Source organism: Cydia fagiglandana, chromosome 8 (genome assembly GCF_963556715.1).
Source record: "Cydia fagiglandana chromosome 8, ilCydFagi1.1, whole genome shotgun sequence".
In the NCBI taxonomy this organism is placed as follows: Eukaryota; Metazoa; Arthropoda; class Insecta; order Lepidoptera; family Tortricidae; genus Cydia; species Cydia fagiglandana.
In genome coordinates, this window is record NC_085939.1 from 449,200 (window position 1) to 473,791 (window position 24,592).

General features: G+C 38.4%; 2 protein-coding genes across 3 annotated transcripts in view; one reads left to right on the forward strand and one right to left on the reverse strand.

Moving 5' to 3' along the window:
- Window positions 1–1,735: 1,735 nt before the first annotated feature.
- LOC134666397 (beta-1,4-mannosyltransferase egh) lies at window positions 1,736–13,290 on the reverse strand. 2 transcript variants are annotated; one of them, XR_010098502.1, is made up of 4 exons: window positions 13,189–13,290; window positions 12,229–13,033; window positions 2,945–9,382; window positions 1,736–2,161 (listed from the first exon to the last, which is right to left on the reverse strand). XR_010098502.1 is itself a non-coding variant. In XM_063523525.1 (3 exons), exons 1-3 carry the CDS (start codon window positions 13,206–13,208, stop codon window positions 8,810–8,812), a joined length of 1,398 nt encoding a protein of 465 aa, XP_063379595.1. In that variant the 5' UTR covers window positions 13,209–13,290; the 3' UTR covers window positions 1,736–8,809. The 2 variants fall into 2 exon arrangements, 1 of the variants encoding a protein (XP_063379595.1); XM_063523525.1 differs by having other exon boundaries at window positions 1,736–9,382.
- A 704-nt stretch (window positions 13,291–13,994) lies between these two features.
- Window positions 13,995–24,592, forward strand: part of LOC134666398 (DENN domain-containing protein 5B) — a 45,797-nt gene continuing 35,199 nt past the window's right edge. The window contains exons 1-11 of the mRNA XM_063523526.1: window positions 13,995–14,350; window positions 14,427–14,536; window positions 15,017–15,187; window positions 15,534–15,769; window positions 16,076–16,220; window positions 18,007–18,151; window positions 18,397–18,531; window positions 19,019–19,197; window positions 20,714–20,816; window positions 23,176–23,325; window positions 24,112–24,293. Coding sequence (XP_063379596.1) covers window positions 14,245–14,350; window positions 14,427–14,536; window positions 15,017–15,187; window positions 15,534–15,769; window positions 16,076–16,220; window positions 18,007–18,151; window positions 18,397–18,531; window positions 19,019–19,197; window positions 20,714–20,816; window positions 23,176–23,325; window positions 24,112–24,293 — 1,662 coding nt within the window. The 5' untranslated portion in view covers window positions 13,995–14,244. The remainder of the gene's footprint in view (window positions 14,351–14,426; window positions 14,537–15,016; window positions 15,188–15,533; window positions 15,770–16,075; window positions 16,221–18,006; window positions 18,152–18,396; window positions 18,532–19,018; window positions 19,198–20,713; window positions 20,817–23,175; window positions 23,326–24,111; window positions 24,294–24,592) is intronic.

A 24,592-nucleotide genomic window follows, 5' to 3' on the forward strand; every position in this document is an offset into this window, starting at 1 on the left:
CGCAGAGCCAGGAGGATGATTGGCGACAAGAAGCTAACGGCTAAGCTTCAGACTTTGGCCCATCGGCGGAAAGTCGCCAGCCTGTCGGTATTCTACAGGTTGCACTTCGGGGAGTGTGCCCAAGAGCTACACGAGCTCATTCCACCGTCCCCATTCTACCATCGGACTTTTAGACGCACGGCCGGTTTCCATCCTTACTTGGTAGATATTCCGCCAATTCGCACTAAGCGCTTTGCTTCTACTTTCCTTATGCGCACTGCCAAGGAATGGAATTCCTTGCCGGCGTCTATATTTCCGTGCTCTTATAACCCGGCAACCTTCAAATCAAGAGTGAACAGGCACCTTCTGGGCGAGCTCGCTCCATCGTAGGCCACGTCTACGCCTCGGCTAGTCTGTGGCCATGAGTAAACCCATGCATAATAATAATAAAAAAAAAAAAAAAACTTCTCTGCTTTACCCTAACGTTGACTGGTAGAGAATGCCACGTGGCATTAAGATCGCCTGTTGTACAATAAATTTTTCTTTTCTGTATTATTTAAAATATAAATAAATAAAATGTTGATCTTTACGACAGTCTCTCTAAGTCGCTTTTGGGTGGGCTTAATTAGCGGCAATAACTACTAGCAGACATAAGTCTAGATGATATACGGCGCGATTCGGGAAGTGAATTAGAGATTAACTAGATACGATATAGTAAAGATATGTGACGTCCCACGGATAAAGGCACCTTATGCCGGTTGGCGCGCTTACGATTATTAACGTCGCTCCAATATTATTGCGACGTAAGCGCCAGCCGCCATAAGGTACCTTTTGTCGTGGAACTTCACATAACTTTATTTCATACCTAGTGAATCTCTAATTAATTTCCCGACTCGCGGCGCCAACCGCCATAAGGTACCTTTTGCCGTGGAACGTCACATATCTTTACTATTTCATATCTAGTGCATCTCTTATTCATTTCCCGAATCGAGCCGATACTTAAATAGGTAGTCATGGTAAGTTACATGTAATTTTTTAAGCATCATGTTGATTTAAAACTTCATTGTCATCACACTCGCTCAGTAAATGCACGCAGGTTTAGCGGGAGTTATAGAAAAAGCGTTCTCCCTAGGGAGTTATGAAGTTTATAGTGCCATAATTAACAGTTTTTTGTCTATATATATACTTACTTAATTTTTGTATCGCAAGTGTGATGAAAAACATTGTGTGTAACTCGGGGCGTAACAATATTGCAAACTCGAGTCTATAAATCGCTCCGGCAAGCCGTCGCGATTTAACTTACTCTCGTTTGCAATATTCAAATTACGCCCCATGTTGCACAATGTACTATTGTATGGGAGCTGCTTTTTGGCGTGGGGTTCGTTTCGTGTAAGTATCGCTACAAAACTGACGGTGAATGTCAAACCCCATACATTTATGTGACAGACGTGACGGGACATAAATAGAACTTAAGTCCCGCTTTAATCTACCTACAAGTTAAAATGAAAATGCCCATTTCCATTTCCTCTCCCAAGTCAAAAAATAGTACGTCTCTTATGTGTAGGCACAGGTACTATATATATAATTAATTAATTATCTTTACGAGCCCACTTGGAAAGCTCACCGATTTTTTTAATGATATATCTAGTAGGCAAACCTACAACACCAGAGGTTGTAAGTGCGTTGCCGGCCTTTGAGATGGGACTACGCTGTTTTCTTGAAGGTCTTATTAAATGATTTACACAATAAAACCACATTCTGTAATAATATTCAATTTATTATCTGAATTATACCACTATTCACTAATTACGTGATCTCCAAACATATTAATCAGCGCAGGACACATACACGAGCACACAAATTACATTTTACACACTTTACACTCCAGAAATATATCTAACTGAATAAATATCAAATCAAGGGTGTTGATCATTGCCAACTGCTGACTACAGAGGGCGCTGAGCATAGGTTTCGTCTGACACTTTGTTGACTATGGGTACACGTTTTCCACTATCAGTCTATAACAAAAATACATGTGACTCAGTCGTTTGAATGGAACAATTCCATAGATAGATACCTACACAATTAAATCTAATACCTACGCCGTAATCACTTCCAGATTATCTTGTATTTCTTACAACGCGAATTCCTTTTGATAGTTTTAACATAATTCACTTGAAAACTTTGTAAATAACCACAGATTATATAATAGTTCTTACGAACAGATATACTTATCTCTCAAACAAAACGCAAATACCTACCGTTTTGATACCTACACAAAAATACAATGGAGTGACCTTCAATGCTCCGCTCCCCGCACCGCGCGCACCGGCACAACACTAGGGTTGCTGACGCTTAGAAATGATAAATAAATACCTACTTAAACAGCGGAGTGAAATAAAAGGAAAGCTAAATCTTAAATTATACCTAATATTCCAATTATGACGTGTTTGCGAAATAGTCATTTTAAAAGGTCATATGTCCCTGCAGTAAGCGCAGTGTTTACACCGTTTTATAAACCGCGCAATAATCCCAGCAAGAATTAGTTTAATGTTCACATTAAAGAAAAATAATAGGAACCCCATGAATGAATACAGGTAATTAATTATAAGTTAACCAGAGCAAAAATGAGTAGGCACTTTCCGGTGTAAAGTTAACTTACTGTCGTTAAAATAAACATTTACCAAAATAAATTAAAAATTTGCTACCTATTTCAAATAGATAGATATCTAAAACTATACATTTGTCATACATAATAAACATTACATGTTTAATTAAAGAAAATCAATAGTAGGTATAGGTACGTAGCTTGTAACTATCGTAAAAATTGACAGTGCGGCGCGCGGTGACGTGCGTACGTGAGCGCGTGTGGCAACCAACTGGCTTGCTTTTCTACCGTGAACGGGACAAGATTCGTAGGTATAAATCCGAGCTCGCGCGGAGAGTTCCATAGGCCTGAAATAACGCTATAATATATGGGAGACCTAGCTTTGCTCGGAAAACGTATAAAAACTCAAAAATGAGCGTTTTCCCAGAGATAAGACCTAGCTAGATCGATTTTTCGCCCCCATATTAGCAAATTTCATCGTAATCGTTAGAGCCGTTGCCGAGATCCACGATGTATGTATTTATATTACTAAATATACAAGAATTGCTCGTTTATAGGTATAAGACGGGACAGTATTCGTCCAGATCCATATTATAATATGTATCATAATTTGCAAAAGTAACTACGAGTGACTCCGTCTGTCTGTCTAAATTATTCAGGCCAAGTCACGGGCATAAACTAATAGGTGAAAAAAAACAGTGCCTAAATGGAATATTTTTAACAGCTTTCAAAATAAGGTTATCAAATTCGACCGTTTTTTTTTTGTATGTTACATCAGAACTCAACATTTCAGAGCCGATATGGAATGTTATGTTTTAGTTTAAAATTATAATTTAGTATATGTACCTATATGTATTTCCAAGATTGATCCCATTTTTGGCAAAATCAAAATACAGTTCTGATGATGGGATCTCATGGCGAATTGAGGGCACTCCTCAAATGTTCCTCAAACATATCAGTTGCTAGCGTTTAAATTTAGGTATTTAAATTTTTATACTTTTTGAAGCCGGTTTCCATTTTTAAAAGTGTTAAGTTTTAACCTGTCAGTTGGCACCTAAACTTTTACAGCGCCCTCTGTGTCAAGCTTTGCGGTTTTATGCTAATCCATAACAACAGGTATCCTAGAGCCCTATTTATACAGATCAAGAACCTCTGATTCTCGTTACATTGCGGTATTTGGTCGCACGACTGAATTCATTGTACTGTGTAGTTAGCAATGTATCGAATATTGCCTGCAAGTTCTCGCGCCGTGTAAATGGGACTTTAGAATCATAATTGACGAAAAAAATACATAAGACAAGTAACTAAAAATGTGTGTATTGTTGCACAGCATAAATTAAGGTAACATATTCAAATACATACATTATACTTATGTAACGTTACCTGGGTAGGTTTAAGAATCATATAAAATAATAAAGTGCAAAATAAAATTGTATTCGTCGATTAAGATTCGAAATGCAATACGTACAGTCGCCATCAGATATATCGGAGCAGCCAAGGTGTTCACAGATATCTGAACACGCCTCTATTGTCAAGGCGTTAGAGTGCGCGTTCAGATATTGTGAACACCTTGGCCGCTCCGATATATCTGATGGCGACTGTACCTAGTTTAAATGCCGGTGCAGCGGCATACATTTTCATTTCGGTACAGTTACTAATAAGGCGTTTGTAACATTAACGCCATTTTAGTAACATTAACGCCATTTACTTTCCAGCAGAAATAGCAGAATACATAAACAAATCAAAATGTTTGTGACCAAAAAATATACATATAAAAAATATAAATCAACTCTAAACCTATATAATGATGTTCAAGTCTTTGTTTTCATGTTTATTCTTATGATTGTTTCATAGATGAAGGCAATACTAAGACGCATACATTAATGCAAAATATTGTAGCAAATGTTTGAACCGCTGAAATAGATGGCGCTGTAAGGCACCAAACATTAAACTGGATTGTTAAATCTTGACAATGTACCTTCCTTGTTTTCCCTTCATTATTTCTTGCCCACAATTTTTGGAATAATTTTACGCCTCTTAGCAGTCTTTTTCCTCTTGTTAAGCTGCTTGGTACAAAAAAAATACTTTTGCAAGTCGCATGTCCCTCCCCAGCAGGAGCACAACATAATAATGTTGAAACTTTTCACATAAATATCACTTAATTCTAAAGTAGACACACACGACTTTCATACGAAATCCCCATTTCCGAGTATGTACAGTCACTAGCAATAGTGTTTCACAGAGAGGGCCGCAAAAATATATGACGCGCTCTTATTGCGCTCCAAATAAAAACGTGTCAAATATTTTTGCCACCCTCGTTGTGTAATAAAATACCTGGTGACATAATTGAATCGTACATTAACCCGTATGTTCCTATCTCTATCGCAAGCGCATAATTACATTGCTGTCCCTCTCGTACAACAGCATCGACTGCCGGCATCATGGGCGGGACAGCGATATACTCGTAATTACTCGCGTGTGCTATAGAGATAGGAACAGACGAGTCAATGTCCGAAATTCTTCGTGCTTAGCGTCTTTACTTTATCATTTGATTCAATTACAGATTAAAACGAAGTTTTTAAAATTTGATTAGGCCTGCACCGAAAGTTTTTAGCAAACCGTAATCCGGAACCCGACCGGACTGTGTAACCGTGTGTGTTCCGATAACCCCCTAAACCTCTAAGCGTCTATTGTCTATAGTTCGTTTTTTTAGCATTAGAAAGAACTGGGAAGAAGGTAAGCGATCTTGACAGGTCTTTTAATGGAAAAACGCGTTTAAAAAATCAATAACTACTACTTATGAAAGCAGAAGAATATAAATGATCGTATTAGATTCATAATTGTTACATATTTGCAGTAACTTATTTTTAAAATGTGTTTTTCAATTAAAAGACACAATAAGATTGTTTACCTTATTTCTAATGAAGAAAACAAAGAACTATATGTATGTACTGAGGACGTTGTTTTCGAATTGCATTTGATCAGGTTAGAAGTGTTAGAACTTCAAGATACTACTCCTAATAATATGTGAAGTAATCATTTAAGTGACTAGTCTTGACACGAATAGAAAAACTGGATACTCTCATGGTAGCTTAGTTATTCATGTTATTATATTAAGTAAACGGATATTCAAATAAATCTATCGATTAATATATAACACTAAGCGTCACTTGCACCATCCCACCAACCGGTTAAACTGTTAACCCAGTGTCAAATTGTACTGGTAACCATGGTAACTGCAGGTACCAACGTTAACCGGCTAACCCCGTTAGTGAGTTGGTAATAGTGGCCGTAAGTAAGATTATTTGTCCATACAAAATAAAACTGGTCTAGTCTATTTGGGTCGATCAACTATTCCTTGTTGACATTTTGTCCCGTCAGCCAGGTGGCATTAGTGACACAGTTTATAAGAAGAACTGTTATACCGCCAACGCGGTTTACTAATGTGCCAGGTGCCAGGTATAGACCGACAAGAATTTGTAGAAATTTAAAATTGGCAACACTATAGTCTCGTCTCTTTCAAATAAATCTAAGAAAACGGGACGACACTACGATGTTGCCACTTTTTAATTTCTACGTTACGGAAAGTATCTAAAACTACTACAAAAAAGCATTTTTGATTCATTTAAATCTAGGATAACGTAACGATAGCAACCGGTGACAAGAAAAAGTTGATTCACCCATTCAGTAAAATGTAGAAATACACATTGGGAAATCGAGATTGCTATTGTACATATTATAAAAAAAATTACATACTCGTTCATATCGAATTCAGTAGCATATATTTAAATGAGATTTTTACCTATAATTTATCAATAAATTACGAGATCATGTATATAATGCCAAAAATATGCCTAAACATAATATTTACACCATTATCTGTATTTCATGTCCTTTATTTTTAAAAAATGTGTTCTTGTCATTTCGGTACACAAGTGTGCGTTCTAATCTTGCTAACATTTGCGCAAGAATTAATTAGAATTGGATTCAATCAAGTTGTGCCTCAACCAACCAATCAATCAATCAGCTAACCTTTATGGTGATTTCCAATTTTCGTTATTCTACTTTTATTGGTAGTACAAAATAAACAGCAATTAACTGATGAATAGAATCAGGCATTACTTTAACAATTAACAGCCCAACGAAAGCCCAGCCCAAAAATAGAACTTTACTTATTCGTTTTTTTTTGCCACGATGTCGTAAATAACATGTCGTGTGCAGAAAACGCAAAAAAAAATTCTTGCCGAATTTCACCGATACTCATAACATTTTTTGCTCCTTACGACCTCAGAAATGCGTGGTTAAAATCTGCCGGGTTTCTCCAGCCCACGGTGTATAATTTACAGAACATAAATTATTACGTTATCCATAACTGATAAGAGTGTTGACATGACTGCATGTGGGTAACGTGTCTGTATTTATTTGCCTTTAGTTAATATGCAACAAAGTACCTACAGTGCACGTGCCTACCCAACATTTACGCATGTCGTGTCAAGCAGGCGACATTCATGGTGTAAATGACCATCTAATAATTTTATCATGATATTCATAATAATCTTAGTAAGTACCTGTATTGAAAATTAATAGCACATTACTACAGAGATATATATGTATGTGTGTCTCTATATTTAGGTGTGCAATAAAGAGTATTGTATTGTAGGTATTGTATGTACCTTAAATTAATAACAATTAGGTACTGGAGTGTGTGCATTTTGTGCCGAACCTATTTATCCGACCTAGGCCGTCAATACTGTACCTATGCATTGTCGGCGCGTCTCAAAAAAGCGCTCGTAATCGTAAGAGGATAGATATCGCAGATTTTCGATAGGTAGGTATACTTAAACTTTAGCAATTTATCACACTGACATTACTGGCAATATTTCCGCGCATGTATGAGAAAAAAGTATACTTAATGGGTGTTCACAATCATGAATAGGTACCTACTATAAATAATTCTGTAATGTATGGTGTCGGTTATAAAAACTGTCACGTACAAACAATTGTGCCTACGGCATGAGTGGAAGGTCGAGAACCCTAATAAACAGTAATTGGTTCCAATGGCCCTCTTTCACAAGGACGTCATGCGTAAATAAATTCCACGCCAGTATAATAATATATTGAATGTGATACGTATTTCAGATAAGTATCTATTTAATTTTCAAACTGAAAGCAATGAAATCGCTTACAAACATATGTTCGTCTCTATACTTATATGCAAGGCATACTCGAACTTTACTGTCTTTGCTACACTGTTTTGTAAACTATTATAAATATGCATTCCATTACATTTTTATATCCGATATTTCATAACGATGTGCTGTTTATTTACATGTTATGTGTAAAATATATTAAGGTACGTGAGTAGGTACATATAAAAAATATGTTGTGTTTTCATAATAACATCACAAAACGATCAGAATTGCAGATAAAATATATCTTTTACCAAACACACACTTATGTTTTAGAACATAACTCGGTCATTCTCTATTTAAATACCTATTCTACTACAAATACTATATAATTAATTAAAGATTAATTTTATTCGAATTTATTTGTTTCAAATATTAAGTACACGGTGCGTAAGTTAAAAATACCTACTTAGGTATAAAATGTGAGGAAACCCAACCTTACCTCAGGTTCCCAGTTGAGTGATTTGCTTTAAAACAGCAACAAGAATTCTACTCAAAATCGAACACAAATTATGACGAAATTTAACCTAATCATAATTATATATCGATACTAGATATTAGGTAGATGACACACGCATTTATCTATTAACATTCATTACCATGGTGCCAACTTATCACAAGATATTTAGGTATCTATTCATTTCTGACTTATGTACAGATAGTGAAATTATTTCGTGGAAATAACAATCATCCAATCATGTAACCAATTGTATACATATAATAGCTTTTCATTACACGTATTTCAAATTGAGTTGAAATGTACTCTATTTTTGCTCAGAAGTGACTAGGCAAATATAGGTAGGTTATAAATATATTTGGCTTATTATAATAGCTTGATAATAAAGAAAATCAGTCACATGCTTAATTTAGAAACTAACAATACTTGATTTTCCGCTCATTCCAATTTTCCATTTATCAACACGCATTCTCGTCAACACACTCGAGATTAAGTGCAAAATGATTTCACTAAAGTATTTTGTGCACACGCTTAGCTCAGTAACAAAACCTAACAATGTGATACGAAACAGGAGGATCACACGGTCACCGGGACCTTTACCTCCTTGTTTACAATATAAAATTTATGCTTTTTGCCTAAAACCCCCCATATTACAGCAATATTCTCAATAATAATATTAAGTGGTATAGTTGCCAGAGCGCCGACCACAAACATGATACATCTGATAGGACCGTATCTATTTAAAGGAAAGGATTTAATTACCCCGAAAATGTACATGTAAATATTTACAGCACCTATAAATCCACATATTAAATCCAAAAACTGGGGGCCATGGATCGGACACAGAGCGGCTAAAAATACATTACTAGTTGACAATGGCAGTGTCACCCAAGAATAACATGATATGGCTAGAAAGATCTTATTAAGTACTGGTATTTGCTTAGTATGGACTACTAAAAGAATACCTTGAATCCATCTTTTCCTCTGCTGCATAAAGTCCCACAATGTAAACGGAGACTTCTCCCACATTTCACCTTCTATAAAATTAAATGAGTACCCTTCCATGTACGCTTTCATGGCGAAGTAGCAGTCCTCAGCCACGGATCCGTCCAAACCATTGTCGAACGACACTCTCTTCTCTGCACCCATCTAGAAACATAAGTAAATGGCTATCAACAAACAGAGAAACTACATATCATGTAACCCACCCTTGTGAGTTGTGACCCTAAAGCATTGACTTACAGATGTAGTGCATAATTATTTTCCACCGTATTGTCACGGAAACTTCCGAACGTGTTTTGCTACTTCAGTCAGTCTCGGTAGAAAAACCGGCCAAGTGCGAGTCGGACTCGCGTTCCAAGGGTTCCCTACATTACAATTTTTTTAACAATATACCCGTAGGGGTCGGATCAAAAACTAAGTAATTGGTCCGACTCACGCTTGACTACATATTTCTAATAGTTTTTCCTGTCATCTATAGGTAAAGACCTATTTTATGTATTTTTTTCAAAATTTTAGACCCAGTAGTTTCGGAGATAAAGGAGGGGGAATGGTCATTTTTTGCCTATTTTCTTGAATTACTTCTAAACTGTTTATTCTAAAATTATAAAAAAAATATGATTGATATTCTCACATTGAGCTCTTTCATTTGATATGTAACACGATATAGTTAGAAAAACTTTATTTTTTGATTTTCTCATTTACCCCCCAAAAGTGGCCCTCATGTTTAAAATTCATTTGTTTACGTTGCATGTTCGTCTTTGGGTCACAAACTTACATATGTGTACCAAATTTCAACTTAATTGGTCCAGTAGTTTCGGAGAAAATAAGCTGTGACAGACGGACAGACAGACAGACAGACAGACGCACGAGTGATCCTATAAGGAGTATAAGGGTTCCGTTGTTTTCTTTTTGAGGTACGGAACCCTAAAAAGTACTAGAATTGACTGAACTAGCATGACAAATAAGAACGCTTCCGAGAAAATATGATGGAAACAATTATGCATTACATCTGTACAGTCAGCAGCAGAAGTTGCTAAGCGGCCGAGGTGTTCAAAATTACCTTGACACGCTCTTACTCTCGTAACAATAAAGTCGCGTCAAGATCATTTTGAGCACATGGCTCGCTTAGCAACTGTTGCTGCTGACTGTACAGCATTACCGAGTTATCGAAGTGCAAACATAAAAACAATCTATGTACTTTATATGCCTACCGCGTACAGATGTAATGCATACTCTTCTACCATAATATTGTTTTCAAGGAAACACCGAACATGTTGTGCTATATCAGTCAGTCTCAGTACAAAAGGCTGACTGAAGTAGTATGACAAACACGAACGCTTCCGAGAAAAATACGATGGCAAAGTATTATGCACTACATCTGTATGTGTATAATAATGATAATACCACTACGTAAACCAAACAAGTTATAATATGTGTACTAGCAGAGTAGCACTGACTAATCCGTCGGAATTTTTTAATGGCATACCGCCATTTCGTATATCGGTTTGTTAGGGTAGAAGTAGGTATTCTTCCGTTTATGGTTCCTTAGACAACAAGAAACCCTTAAAAATGACCCACCACACCCACATGTCATTTTCTATGTCGGTCGGATCGGTGATCATGTGGTGCTTTCCACAGAAAATGACGCGCCAGAAGCTGCGGCCCGGCCTCGGCCTGGTCTAGCGTGAGTCAACCTTTGCAGTTTAGCAGTGGCGGCGCGTGAAACATATCCATAGGCAAGCCGGGGATAATTTGGCTTATATATTTCCTTTACAACTATGCTCAAACTTCCAAAAACAGGCAAGCCGGTGGGAATCGGCTTTTATGGACGCGCCGCCACTGCAGTTTAGTCATAGCCATCTATCTGTTCGTTTCATAGGAAATAATTGCGTAATCAGGGGCGTATGAATGATAAAATTATCAGATAAGTTGTAAAAACCAATATTCCAGTAAAGAGCAGTTTAAATTAGTAATCAATTAATCATTTATTATTAATCCTTACGCCTACAGAAATCAAAGCGACAGCTAAAGGTTGTTTAGATTTTTTTAGTTAAAGTAAGAATAGGAAATTGTCGTCTCCCGTTGAACTGTAAAATAGATAATTAATAAACTACCTTGCAGTAGTTGTAATTGTGATAAGCACTTTGTAATGACTAATAGTGTTATTCATAAAGGCGTTACTGGCCTGAACTACCTATGAACAGTTTGTCTTTATCTGTTATTTTGAATATATAAGTTATAAAAGACCTGTATATTCTATGTCAATTATTTATAATCATTCTCTACAATTTTCTATTTTGAATAAAAATAGGTATTATGATTGTGACTTATGTACTTATTTGTAAGGGATAAAACATAATTTAACTAAATCTGGCCCATAAAGTTTTATGAATGAGGGGAAACCCCTTCTATATATCTATCTATTTTATATATCTTCAAAATACCTCGTCCATGTATTGCTCACTTACTAACCTATTCAATAATGTACTATCTGTTTTATCTTTGCCTATAATTAATCTATTTATACGAAATTTATGTGTTATGTGGTTTCCTTTCCAGTATGTTACACTTTCCTGCCTAAGACATGTTTATTTTACTGGATCATTCAAATTATTTTAAGAGTTTTACTGTAACAATATATTAACTAAAACACACCATCCGACCAAGATATGTCCTTTAAACGGAAACCAACTGAAATACACCTATATCCAAAGTGGCCCTGACTCATGCCTGGCAAAAGGAAATATGGTCACCCTAAATTTGCTTGGCTCCATTTGGAGTTAGGTGTATCGGGGATGAGTAGGAAGAGGTTACCCAAACTGCCCAGGAGGGTCAGAGGGGGAGCAACGCTAGTATGCAAAAAGCACCATACCCAAAGGTATCATACTACATTCATTGAATGCTGGCTATAATTTGTTTGTCTTGCCGATACATTAAAACATAACTTAACTGAATCATAACAGGATGAAAAGAAGTAGAAAAGATATACATACCTGTGTAACTACATAGGAGCCTTTCCAACTGAACAGAGGTTTGTGGAACCAATAAAACTGAAACCTCAGCTTGCCCATGTCATCTGCCACTCGGAAGCTATCCGCCAGGGTGGTCAGCCAGTTGACCACTTGCTCATTAGCATATGTGATTAGGCCTTGGCCGAACTGGTGCTGGCCGTCTTGCACAAAATTCAAAATACCCCGAACAGAGTTCTCAGTCAACAGAGTCTCTTCATCTAAATGCACTATCCAATCAGTCTCTGCCAATATATTGACATTGTCTTCCAAACAATACTGGAGTGCCCTGGATTTGAATAGAGCACCGCTCTTTGTCTGGTATTCAGATGGCACCACCACTTCTCTTACTCTTCTATGCTTCGGCAGATTCAAAACTTTATCTGTGACAACTTCTATCATAAAGTTCTCCATTCCAACATCAATGCAAGTGTTCATGTTTCTGGAAACATTAGTCTTCACCAGTTTCGGAAAGTCACCTCTAGTCACGACTCTGACGCAGATGAAGGGTGCCAGTAATGGGGAACCTTTTAGTTTTACCTTTCCCGGAAAGGCGTTGAAAAATATTAATCCAGCAAAATTGCACAGCACCTGAGGTATTGTCAGCAAGGTACATAATCTGAGGAGGTAAAGGAGGCTTGCCCCATAAAACCCGTAAGTCTCCCAGGGATCCGGAATAGCATTTTTCTCTTCATTTAAATCAATGGCACCAGCAAATACGAGGAACAAAAATATGAAGGAGAAATAAAAAATACAGTGCAGTAAATGTTTGACTCGTCCTCGTAACATTCTGAAACAAATAGGAAATTACCGCAATTATGTACATAAACCCCCCCGGGTTTGCTCAAATCATCATTCCAAAAAGTAAGTTGGTGGAAATGTTTTTCCAGCGTAGCGTTACAGAAGTACAAAATCCATTATCCTTGGGTTTTATCAATAACTCACCTAGGTCCGTTGGTTAACATAACACAACCGACCCGTACGTAACCGCACCGAAACACCCCTATACTATACAACAATCATGAACAATCTGGCAAACAAGCTGAGCGATCTGTCAATATTGACAATTGATTTCGCAGTGTCGCCAGTGTCACTTCGTCTGTAATTTTATATTTTAAAGCCATCACAGTCGGGCGTACCGGACTGCGACCTTGGTTTGATAAGCAGATCGCTATCGCTCGCACTTCAAAACTGGGCTATAACCGCGAAAATCGAAGTTCGCAAATTGCGGGGATTTTTCTCTGTCACTCTAATTACGCCTTCATTGGAGTAAAAGAGAAAGATCCCCGCAATTTGCGAATATCGGTTTTCGCGGTAGCCGCTCTGCGTCTCGGAGTAATTAACAATGGAGCCGCCATTAACAGGCGTTCCCCTCTGTCGAAAATAGGCGGCCAATGGTCAACCTCATGTCAACCATATGTATGGACTGACGTTTATCTGACATGACGTACCTATACATTTGATGTGCCCCTCCCCCGCAAGAAACGGCAGACTATTTTGTACCGAAAATTTTAGACATGGCGTCTCCGTTGGTTATATCCTCCAAGCTCTGCGTCCTTGAAAGCCGTAACAGACTATCACACCGCACCGCAACCTTGGAACGCCGCACCCATAAGTGCGAGCGGGAAATTGATATTTCTTATGTAAAGCCCTTTCTGCTTTTTTTTTTATTTCGATTTAATTTTTGAAACACCAACATATCGATTCATTCATTTCATTCACTTATCCAAGCAATGGGATGGGCATCCCTAAACGCAAAAATGACATGACGTATTGACGTATAAAAAAATCATTTACGTTTCGAGTCTTCGCGTAAATATAACTTTGTTGTAGAAATGTATTGTGTTTTGTTATGTTAAAATCTGTGTGGAATGAAGATGTGCAAAACCAAGAATAATATTTTACAACCTTTGCCCACGAAGCATTAATAAGATGCTGGAAAATAACATATTATTAGAGACTAGAAGAGAAAGTGCCTCGTATAGTAAATAACGGGTCGATATGAATATGTCTGTCTCTGATTTATCAGTCGGATGTCGTTTTGCAGATTATTTTGCTATATGTGGGCTAGATTTTGATTCTGGCTTGGAACCTGACAGGCTTTGTGGTCAGTAGTGAAACACCATATGTTCAGAATGTTTTATTGTGAGTCCTAGTCCTAACAGATGATGTCTTTGTTTTAGGGGACAACTTGCATGTATCTCCTTTGGACCGCTCGTATAAGGGGAAAATATTAGCTCACTACCCTGACAATGTTCAAAGCAATCCATTTGATGAACATGCCGTTTGTATGGTGAGTAAAATTATATGTTATTCTTGTACATTCTTATTATAAAATTATATAACATTTTTAGTAAATGTTTTTGTTATGGAATAAAGTATAACTAGCCAAAGTAAAACTTTTAAACACTAATATAGTTAAATGTTTAATGTATAAATAAAAATATAATCTAAAACTTCTCTCTTTGGTTGGTCCCTCATGTCTGAGGATCGTGGTCAGTATCAGGGTTGCATCTGGAGATCTGCCTCCACCGGTTTCTGTCCAAAGCATCTTGTGAAATGTAAAACTTCATTCATGTTTAATTTAATATCGTCGGGTGACAAGCAAAAGTCACTAACTAACACCATTGAAATTATTGGACAATAAACCGTGTTACATGTGTAATAAAGTGCATTGTTACTTAAATTTTTTGATAGTACTTAGTGACTTTTGCTTGTCACCCGACGATATGTTCATATTTGACTCTGAATTTTCTTCACGTTATCTTTCCAGCTCTGCCTGCCTGCGGGCCTCCAGTTCAGGACACAGAAACATTCACTAGAGGCAAAGTTCCACAGTTTTGTTGTGACCAGAGAGAATGCTTCCCGCTACTATGGCTTTAGTCTTATCTTCTATGAGGAAGTTAGGAACAGAAATATCTGCAGTGCCATGCATACTTTACAGGTTTTTTACTGTTTTTATATTCAAATTAAGAAAGATTTCTTTTTATCACAATAATTTTACCTGATTGTGGGCAGCCTATAATCCTACATTACCCAAACATGTTATCTCCAAATAAGACATGAATTTGAACCATATAAATATGATGTTAAAATTGCCTTTTAAATGGGTTTGTATCAGTTCACTTGTAGTAAATTTAGTAGCAAACACTGCATAAAAGAAATAATTTCCTTTTGTATAACAGATTAAGAGTTTAAGCCCAAAAAATTACCTCAGAGAATTCGAACTATGTGTTGTTATTGTAACATGTGCATTTTTACTTCACTTTACTATTTCAAAATATCTACAGGCAATGTATATCACCGAGTTATCTAGTGGACAGACCCCGCCCGGCCACAGAAAAAACAATGGGAAAGAGAGCTCTCGATCATTGCCCAGGTCCTTCAAACTGGCTCCTCACTCGGGCGCTGCGCTCACCTATTACGACGTAACCAAAGATAAACTTTATGTAGCCAAAAGTATAGCTCTAATATGCCAATACCCATATGTGAGGGTAGCGCAGTTGTTTTTAGAGAATTTATATAGGTAAGGACTAATCATTTATATACTAATTATGGCTTTCCTGCACCATGCCAAATCATGCTAGAACGCTAGGTCCAAGTTACTTCTCTAAAACGTGATCTCTATATTGTTCCAAGCTTTAAAACAAAAATAACTGAAAATGTTACTAAAGTGAGTAGACATTTCTCTCTGTGTACCCTTCTCGTAGTAGAACAATTAGTCGAAGTCGAGATCTTGGTAAAGTAGAATCCACATGCCATCTTTTAAAAATTCACCTGTAATGACGTAACCAGTTCACGAAACAAAAAACTAAAAGTTCTTTAATTTCAGATCACTGCCTAGACAGCCCGGACCGGGCCTTAGTCCGGAGTCATATGTTTACAACCTTCTTTATGAAGTGCCAGTACCCTTGCCCGGACAGGCCCTGCGCCTGTATCTGCCGCCGGCGGAACCACACTTGGAGCCAGTGCCTGTTGTGAGTAGCCTACTTATTTATGTATTTAATTGTATGGCATAATAAAGACATGAGGTATGTCCCAAATAGACCAAGCTTCTTTGCCACAACGTTATGTGACAACATTTCCATCTTCACCACTTAGATGGTTGGCAGTCCTCAATTTTTATTTTAGTTTAATCTCAACCAAAAGAGACTTCAAGAAACTGTCTTAGGTTGATTCCACCTGTCCAATTTCTTGGTCCCATGTGCATTTCGTCTCACTCTCTCACTAAGTAAAATGTGATATAGTACAGTCATTATAGATATTGACCCGTGAATAATTAGTTCTTGGATTTTTTTTTCGTAGGTCCCTCGGGGGGGTCACTGGGAGTGTAAATTCAAAAAGTAGGCTGAATCAGGCTCCTGCGTATATTCGAAAAATGGTTTTTTTCCAAAATAACGGATTTTCTTCAATAACTCGGCCATTTTTGATTTTACAGTAAAACCGTAAGGACAAAAATTGTAGGAAATTTGATTCTCTACAAGTTAGTCCAGTCATTATATCCAAAAAACCGACCCTTCCCGTGAATAATCAGTTCTTGGATTTTTTTTCGTACGTCCCTCGGGGGAATCACTGGGAGTGTAAATTCAAAAAGTAGACTGAATCAGAGTCCTGTGTATATTCGAAAAACGGTTTTTCTTGAATAACTCGGTCATTTTTGATTTTACAGTAAGACCGTGAGGACCAAAATTTTAGAAAATTTTATTCTCTACAAGTTTGTTCCTCACAATTTTTCTTCTAGGATCGATAGTTTGGAAATAAAATTTGAAAAAAGCGACAAATTAAAATATTTTCAACATCTCGTTTATTTTCAACTTTACGACATAAATGAAGAGGACTAAACTTGTAGAGAATCAAATTCTGAACAATTTTGGTTCCCACCTTCTTTCCCCCAAAATCGATATTATAGAAATTAAACCTGAAAAACGCGACAAATTCAAAATATTATCATTATCTCCTATGTTCCACGCTTTACGGCATAAATGAAGGGAAACAAAGTTGTAGAGAATCAAATTCTGAACAATTTTTGCCCTCACGGTTTTACTGTAAAATCAAAAATGACCGAGTTATTCAAGAAAAACCATTTTTCGAATATACACAGGACCCTGATTCAGTCTACTTTTTGAATTTACACTCCCAGTGATTCCCCCGAGGGACGTACGAAAAAAAAATTCGAGAACTGATTATTCACGGGAAGGGACGGTTTTTTGGATATAATGACTGGACTAACTTGTAGAGAATCAAATTTCCTACAATTTTTGTCCTTACGGTTTTACTGTAAAATCAAAAATGGCCGAGTTATTGAAGAAAAACCGTTATTTTGGAAAAAAAAACATTTTTCGAATATACGCAGGAGCCTGATTCAGCCTACTTTTTGAATTTACACTCCCAGTGACCCCCCCGAGGGACCTTCGAAAAGAAACTCCAAGAACTAATTATTCACGGGTAGGGTCGGTTTTTTGGATATAATGACTGTACTAATACGCAAATACACATTGGACAATAAATTGGACAGGTGGAATACCACCCAACCATCATTCAACACAAGAGGAATAATGTACAAACATCAACACTCCTAACTGAATATCGGTGGACCTTATTACAAAAGGCATAAGGTCCACCGATGTGCAGTTTATTTGTTTATTTATTTGTTATGTTATCAGTGTATGTAATGGTACGGAGTCTTACAACGCCATCTAGGTCTGCAAACTGTGAAGTATGAATTAGTCTTGACATATATTATAGAATGAAGTGTTGTTCCAGGTGATAAGAATGCCAAATTTACCTGAAGAGCTGCCGCTGCTCGACTACCCGCTTCGAGTGATGTTCTCTACGTTAGGAGTGGAATGTGTGGTCCAGCTGTTCACATGCGTGCTGTTAGAGCACCAGGTGCTTATTAGATCCAGTGGTAAGTATAGTCCTTTTAACGGTCAAGGTTAAAGAAACTTACCACCACATTTTTGCCCCTTACATAAAATTTGCCAAGTTAAGCCGCGACCAACCCAACCAAGAGTAGTAGTAGCTACCCCCACAGAATCTGTATTACCTATTTTTTTACCAGGGTTTCTTGCATCCGGCTTCTGGACTATTATATATGTGGAAGTAGGTTGATTAGTGTAAGATTAACATATAATATTGTATGAATGGTTGCAGATTACAGTAAGCTGATGCTGGTGGCGGAGTGCATGGTGTCGCTGCTGCTGCCGTTCTCGTGGGCGCACGTGTACGTGCCCATCCTGCCCGCGCCGCTCTACCACTTCCTCGACGCGCCGGTGCCCTTCGTCATGGGTCCGTATTATTGCAATGGACAAAGAAAATCGTTGTTAAGAATCGTTATTAAGCCACACTGTTAACTATCCGCCTATCCACTAGTGGACCTTATGCCTGTTGTAATAAGGTCCACCGGTGTACAGTTAAGAGTGGTGCTGTTTGTACAAACATATGTAAGAATCAGGTAACATTGCAGGTCGAAACGTGGCCGAGGTAGCTTAGAATGCGAGAGTGCACGATTGCCGAAAGTGTTTGCTTAACCTTGAGCCCCTGGAAAATAAAGAAAAAGAAAGAAAGGTCATGTAGGTATTCGACAAAGCAGAGGGCAAAAGATTAATAACAAAAAAAAAGGATAACAACAACACATAAAATTATATACACAGTACACACAGTCTGTAAAATAAATTACACTTGAGTTAATACAGGAAGGAATAGGCTTTGACTCCGCATCATGTCGCAATATGCAAGCAAGGCAGAATTGATATATTAGTATAATATTTGACAGGTCTCCACGCGGACAGCGCGGCGGTCAGCGGCGCGCGGAACATCGCGCTCGGCTCCGAGGCGGCCTTGTGTCTCGTCGACATCGACAAACCGGACATACAGCTGCCCGAGGAGCTGCCCGTGTTCCCGCACCGGACGGCCTTCATAGAGGAGCTCAACCACATCCTGGACAAACATCAGGCAAGTTTCCGTTATTATGCTGAAAAAGGCAACGACAGTATGAAAAACCTTAGGCGCATATAGGACGCTATACTGTAGTAACTTCGTAAAACCTCGGTAGAGAGCTTATTCCACAGCAGTTTGTCACGGTGAACCAACAAATGAGCACGAGTTGAGAATGTCACTACGTACGGTTGGCCTTTATAAAAAATAAGTTTTTGCCAAAAAATCATTTTTGGTACAAGCTTTTATCGCCGACTGTACTTTTCTTACGACAGACAACTAATACTCATCGAGACAATTCTAAAAACCCCTAACACAATTAGGTTGCGTTGTTTCATCACAGAGCTCCTATGGCCACCTCCTGTCTCCATCATCAGATCAGTTCAACAGTACCATATTATTGTATTGTCATCAGAACTAGATACAGCTGCCAATTTTCATGACGATACGATCCTTGGAAGATGGGTAAATTAGTTACCTTAGATTCCATTACATAGTTAGTTACATACAGGTCGACCTAATAAAAGCTTGTTAAAAAGCCTTTAGTCTGGCCTATATGTCCTTATCCGTGAGAGACCGAACAAGGGGTGATGGCTCCTCTACACGATGGGCCACCGCCGGCCACTCCAAGGGACGCAACCATGCGGTAGAATGAGGTAGCAATATCACTTGCTCCCTCTAACGCATAAATGCGTCACTTGGAGTGGCCGGCGTTGGCCCATCGTGTAGAGGAGCCACGAGAATGCCGCAGCGTACCGCCTTCCGCCCACACGTTAAACCTATACCTAGATGTTTTGTATTTACTTCACTGTATGAATTATTCTATTGTAAGTTAAAAGCAATAAACAACTGGTTACCACTTGGCGAGTCATTTCAATCATTTATTCACTTCAATCAATTAGCACTTACAGATAAACCTTACGTGCTAATTGGCATTACATTACTTAATATCTAACATGCGTTAACTGCAATAAATACAATAAAATAAAATTGGACTAAATCAAAACTAAAATTATATGTACAATGCCGAATGATTATGGAATTAGAAACGTCAATATTTGTCAATGTCACAATTTTCTAAATAAAATCCTAATAAAATTTAAATGAAATCGATTTCTACAGACTAAATTAGAATATAAGAGTATTTGTATAAAATTATGAAATAAAATAAATAAATATTACTATTTGCAATTCATTCCATTTCCTACAAGTTTATATAGGTACGTTAATTTGGGTCGTCTTAATAAGGATCGTTATTAACGTCGCCTGAGATCTAAGTAATTATAAATTTGCTTCAATTAAACCAATTAAGCACGTTCAATCACCATAGATTATACGTATACTGAAGAGTTCAATCTAGTACCTAATGTACAAATGGATCTTAATTCATACACGTGAATATATGAACAAAAAATATACAATTACTATTATAAAACTCGATGTGCGAGAGTGCGACTCGCTCAGCGGAATAGTTTAATGCATGTAGGTATGTTATGTTATTATAAATCCTTAAAATACTACGTTTTACCCCCAGATCCAAAGACCGGAAACGGAGCCCACGAAACTCGGCGTGCCAATAAACGGGACCTCGTACAAACACATGAGTGACATGAGCAGCAGCTGCACTTTACCATCGGGTAAGCACATTCATTTAGAGTACCTATATATATGTCCCGGTCAGGGCACGGAAATCGTTTTATTTTTCAAACCGGTTTCTTTCATTCACCCGGGAACGAAAAGGATTTCGTTTCCGTTTGCGGTTACCGGTTAAAGAACTGTTCTATTAAAATAAACTCTAATTCGCCTAATTGTGCCTAATTCGTTCGCCTTCCGTTTTTGTGAAACGAAATTAACCGGTTAAATTGAAAATATCGAAGCGAGATAGAACGAGTATCTATTGCTATCTCTTTCACGAATGACAACAAGTTTAACCGAGAGTCTCCGAAAGCCAAGAGTAACCGGTATAATATCGTTCCCTGCGAACCATAAAGTTCCGTTCCCTCTTCTTACCGGTTAGGAGAGAGAACGTAATTTTTTAGTTCGCGTTCCATTAATCAACCGGTTTTTTAATTAACGGTTTTGGAATGATATTAATAAATAGGTATTTCAATAACGGTTCCGAGCTCTGGTCCCGGTTCACGGTTTTTTTTTTATATTTCAGCAAAGTAGAGAGAGAAGAATGTGACATTGAAAGAAATAATCCTTAATAAGTACATTTTGAACCAAAAACATGTTCTTGTAATATCTCGTTGAGGTAGCGGACCGATCACCCACAAATAACTCTCATTTTATAGTACATTGTAGGAGAGGACGGAAAATCGCTAAAAGATGGACGAGTGAGTTCGAGGGCCGACACGTTAGTGGAGGCCCTCGAATAATACGAGTCCATCTTTAGCGTTTCCGGCCGAGGCATTACATAGTGCTTTTCACGACTACTGCGAGGAAATAAGAAAACATTTGCATAACTATAAGTACTAGCCCGCGATTCCTCTGGTAGCAAATTACTAGCCACTGCCTGTACTGTCTCTTGAATTTCGGTAGGCGTAAGAATATCATTTTCTTCACTAGAAGAACTCATTTTTATAGCGAGCGTAGATACGCGTTTCTTATATTTTTTAGTCAAACATAATTTACACTATCCAATTCAGTAGGTATTTTCAGATCCCGCCTTTTTTTACTTTTTTTACCACTATTAAGAGGCGTTTTTCTGTTATTTGCTTCAAACCGACTCTAAAATTAGAAGCGTTTTTGCTAATAAAACCACAAACAGCTACAAAAGTAAAAAACGCCTTAAGCGTGAACTGAATGGATAATTGTTAAAAAAAATGAAGTGAATGGTTTTGATATTTATTTTTTTTAAACAAGAAATTGGTGCTATAAATAACCTAATTTTATTTTTGAAGGAAAAAGTTGCGCAAAAAAAGACCTTTTATTGATTTTTATGTTTTAAATGATACTCATTGCTGTAGCGAACTGTCACCAATGACAGATGATGACAACAATGAAACATTGTAGTAGTGGTGCTTCAGGTGCTACAGCTATTGCCTACTTTCCAGCTTGGTTTTAGACCATCTATTGCCACATTTCCGAACAGTGGCGTGAAATAGTACATTGTAGGAGAGGACGGAAAATCGCTAAAAGATGGACGAGTGAGTTCGAGGGCCGACACGTTAGTGGAGGCCCTCGAATAATACGAGTCCATCTTTAGCGTTTCCGGCCGAGGCATTACATAGTGCTTTTCACGACTACTGCGAGGAAATAAGAAAACATTTGCATAACTATAAGTACTAGCCCGCGATTCCTCTGGTAGCAAATTACTAGCCACTGCCTGTACTGTCTCTTGAATTTCGGTAGGCGTAAGAATATCATTTTCTTCACTAGAAGAACTCATTTTTATAGCGAGCGTAGATACGCGTTTCTTATATTTTTTAGTCAAACATAATTTACACTATCCAATTCAGTAGGTATTTTCAGATCCCGCCTTTTTTTACTTTTTTTACCACTATTAAGAGGCGTTTTTCTGTTATTTGCTTCAAACCGACTCTAAAATTAGAAGCGTTTTTGCTAATAAAACCACAAACAGCTACAAAAGTAAAAAACGCCTTAAGCGTGAACTGAATGGATAATTGTTAAAAAAAATGAAGTGAATGGTTTTGATATTTATTTTTTTTAAACAAGAAATTGGTGCTATAAATAACCTAATTTTATTTTTGAAGGAAAAAGTTGCGCAAAAAAAGACCTTTTATTGATTTTTATGTTTTAAATGATACTCATTGCTGTAGCGAACTGTCACCAATGACAGATGATGACAACAATGAAACATTGTAGTAGTGGTGCTTCAGGTGCTACAGCTATTGCCTACTTTCCAGCTTGGTTTTAGACCATCTATTGCCACATTTCCGAACAGTGGCGTGAAAAGTATATTTGACCCGATCACAATGTCCGTAAAAGCTAAGTGCACCATACACGCTTAAAATGTGTCCTATTTTCGTATAGGCGGTCTTCGTCGCAAGCATTCGTTTAACGACGTGCTAGAGTGGGACGAGAGTAGGCCGCTGAACGCGTCCCCGCCCGGTTCACCGACGCGCCGCGCACCGCGCCGCCTCGACGCGCTGCAGCGGATCGTCGACATCGTGAAACGGACGGGTGAGTGTAGCGGTCTCTGTCGTGCGTACTGTATGGCACAGTGTTAGAGTGTGACGGCAGTTTGCAGGCCCGTCGCCGCGCCGGCTCGACGCGCTGCAGCGCATCGTCGACATCGTCAAGCGGACGGGTGAGTACAAAGTAACAGTGAATCGACGTCTGATGTTTGCGTAAATGCGGGCATCGCATAATAACACAGTCGGGTTGTCACATATTTTTACACAACTGACAAATAACGCATTCACTGCCATGGGGCGTGGCTTAGGAACAAACTTGTATGACGGTGAACGCAGTGTACGTCGGGGGCAGTGAATGTGATAACAGTAACATTTCAAATAAGACACGCTAGCCCTGTAAGTAGTACCGAGCTACTAACAATGGCGATGTATTCAGCTCGGGTGTGCGCGACCCACCCCTCGCACGCCGCACGACTGTCTTGCGTCGATGGCTTCGTCGAAAGCCTGTATTGTTTTATAGTCAGACCGTAAAAAGTCTGCAGCGATTTTGAGAGCCCACGCAGTGCAAGTGTCATTTTAAACGTCAAACTTCTATGAAATTATGACGTATACATAACACTACACTGCGTGGGCTATCAAATCCGCTGCAGACTTTGTTTGGTGCGACTCTATAGACTATGGTGTTAGAGTGGGACGGCAGTCTGCGAGCCCGTCGCCGCGCCGACGCGCTGCAGCGCTCTCTGTCGCGCGCACTGTGGTGCATTTTAGGACTGCGGCTACCTTCGTGTGACTCTAAAGGCTGGAATTTAAAATACCGGTTTATTTGTTTCAGGTGTAAACATAGACCAAGTGGACGCGGACAGCGTGATGCCGGTGCCGAAGCGCGGGCCGCTGAATGACGAGGAGCAGTACCAGGAGGACGCGCGGCTCAACGGCGCCGTGCGCGAGTGCTTCCTCAACAGATTCGTGAACATGTTCCTCGCGTACGAGAACTTCATCATCCAGCCCGACCAGGTATACATACACCAAGTCCACGGCAGCGTGAGGCCGGGGCCGACACGACGAGGAGCAGTATACAATAGGATAAAGGTCCGACTACACCGCTGTTTAATAAACGGTGACGTTACGGAATCGCAGCGAAGCATCGTAAGCGTACCGTTTTTATCGCATGCAGTCACGTGCCGTAAACTTTACGAATTCACTAAGAGGACACGCATTAAAATCGTGACATTTACGACGCGTCACTGCGATTCCGCGATGTCTGTGGCCGGCGCTAACAAATGGCAATACACCGTTATAACGGGGTATTATAC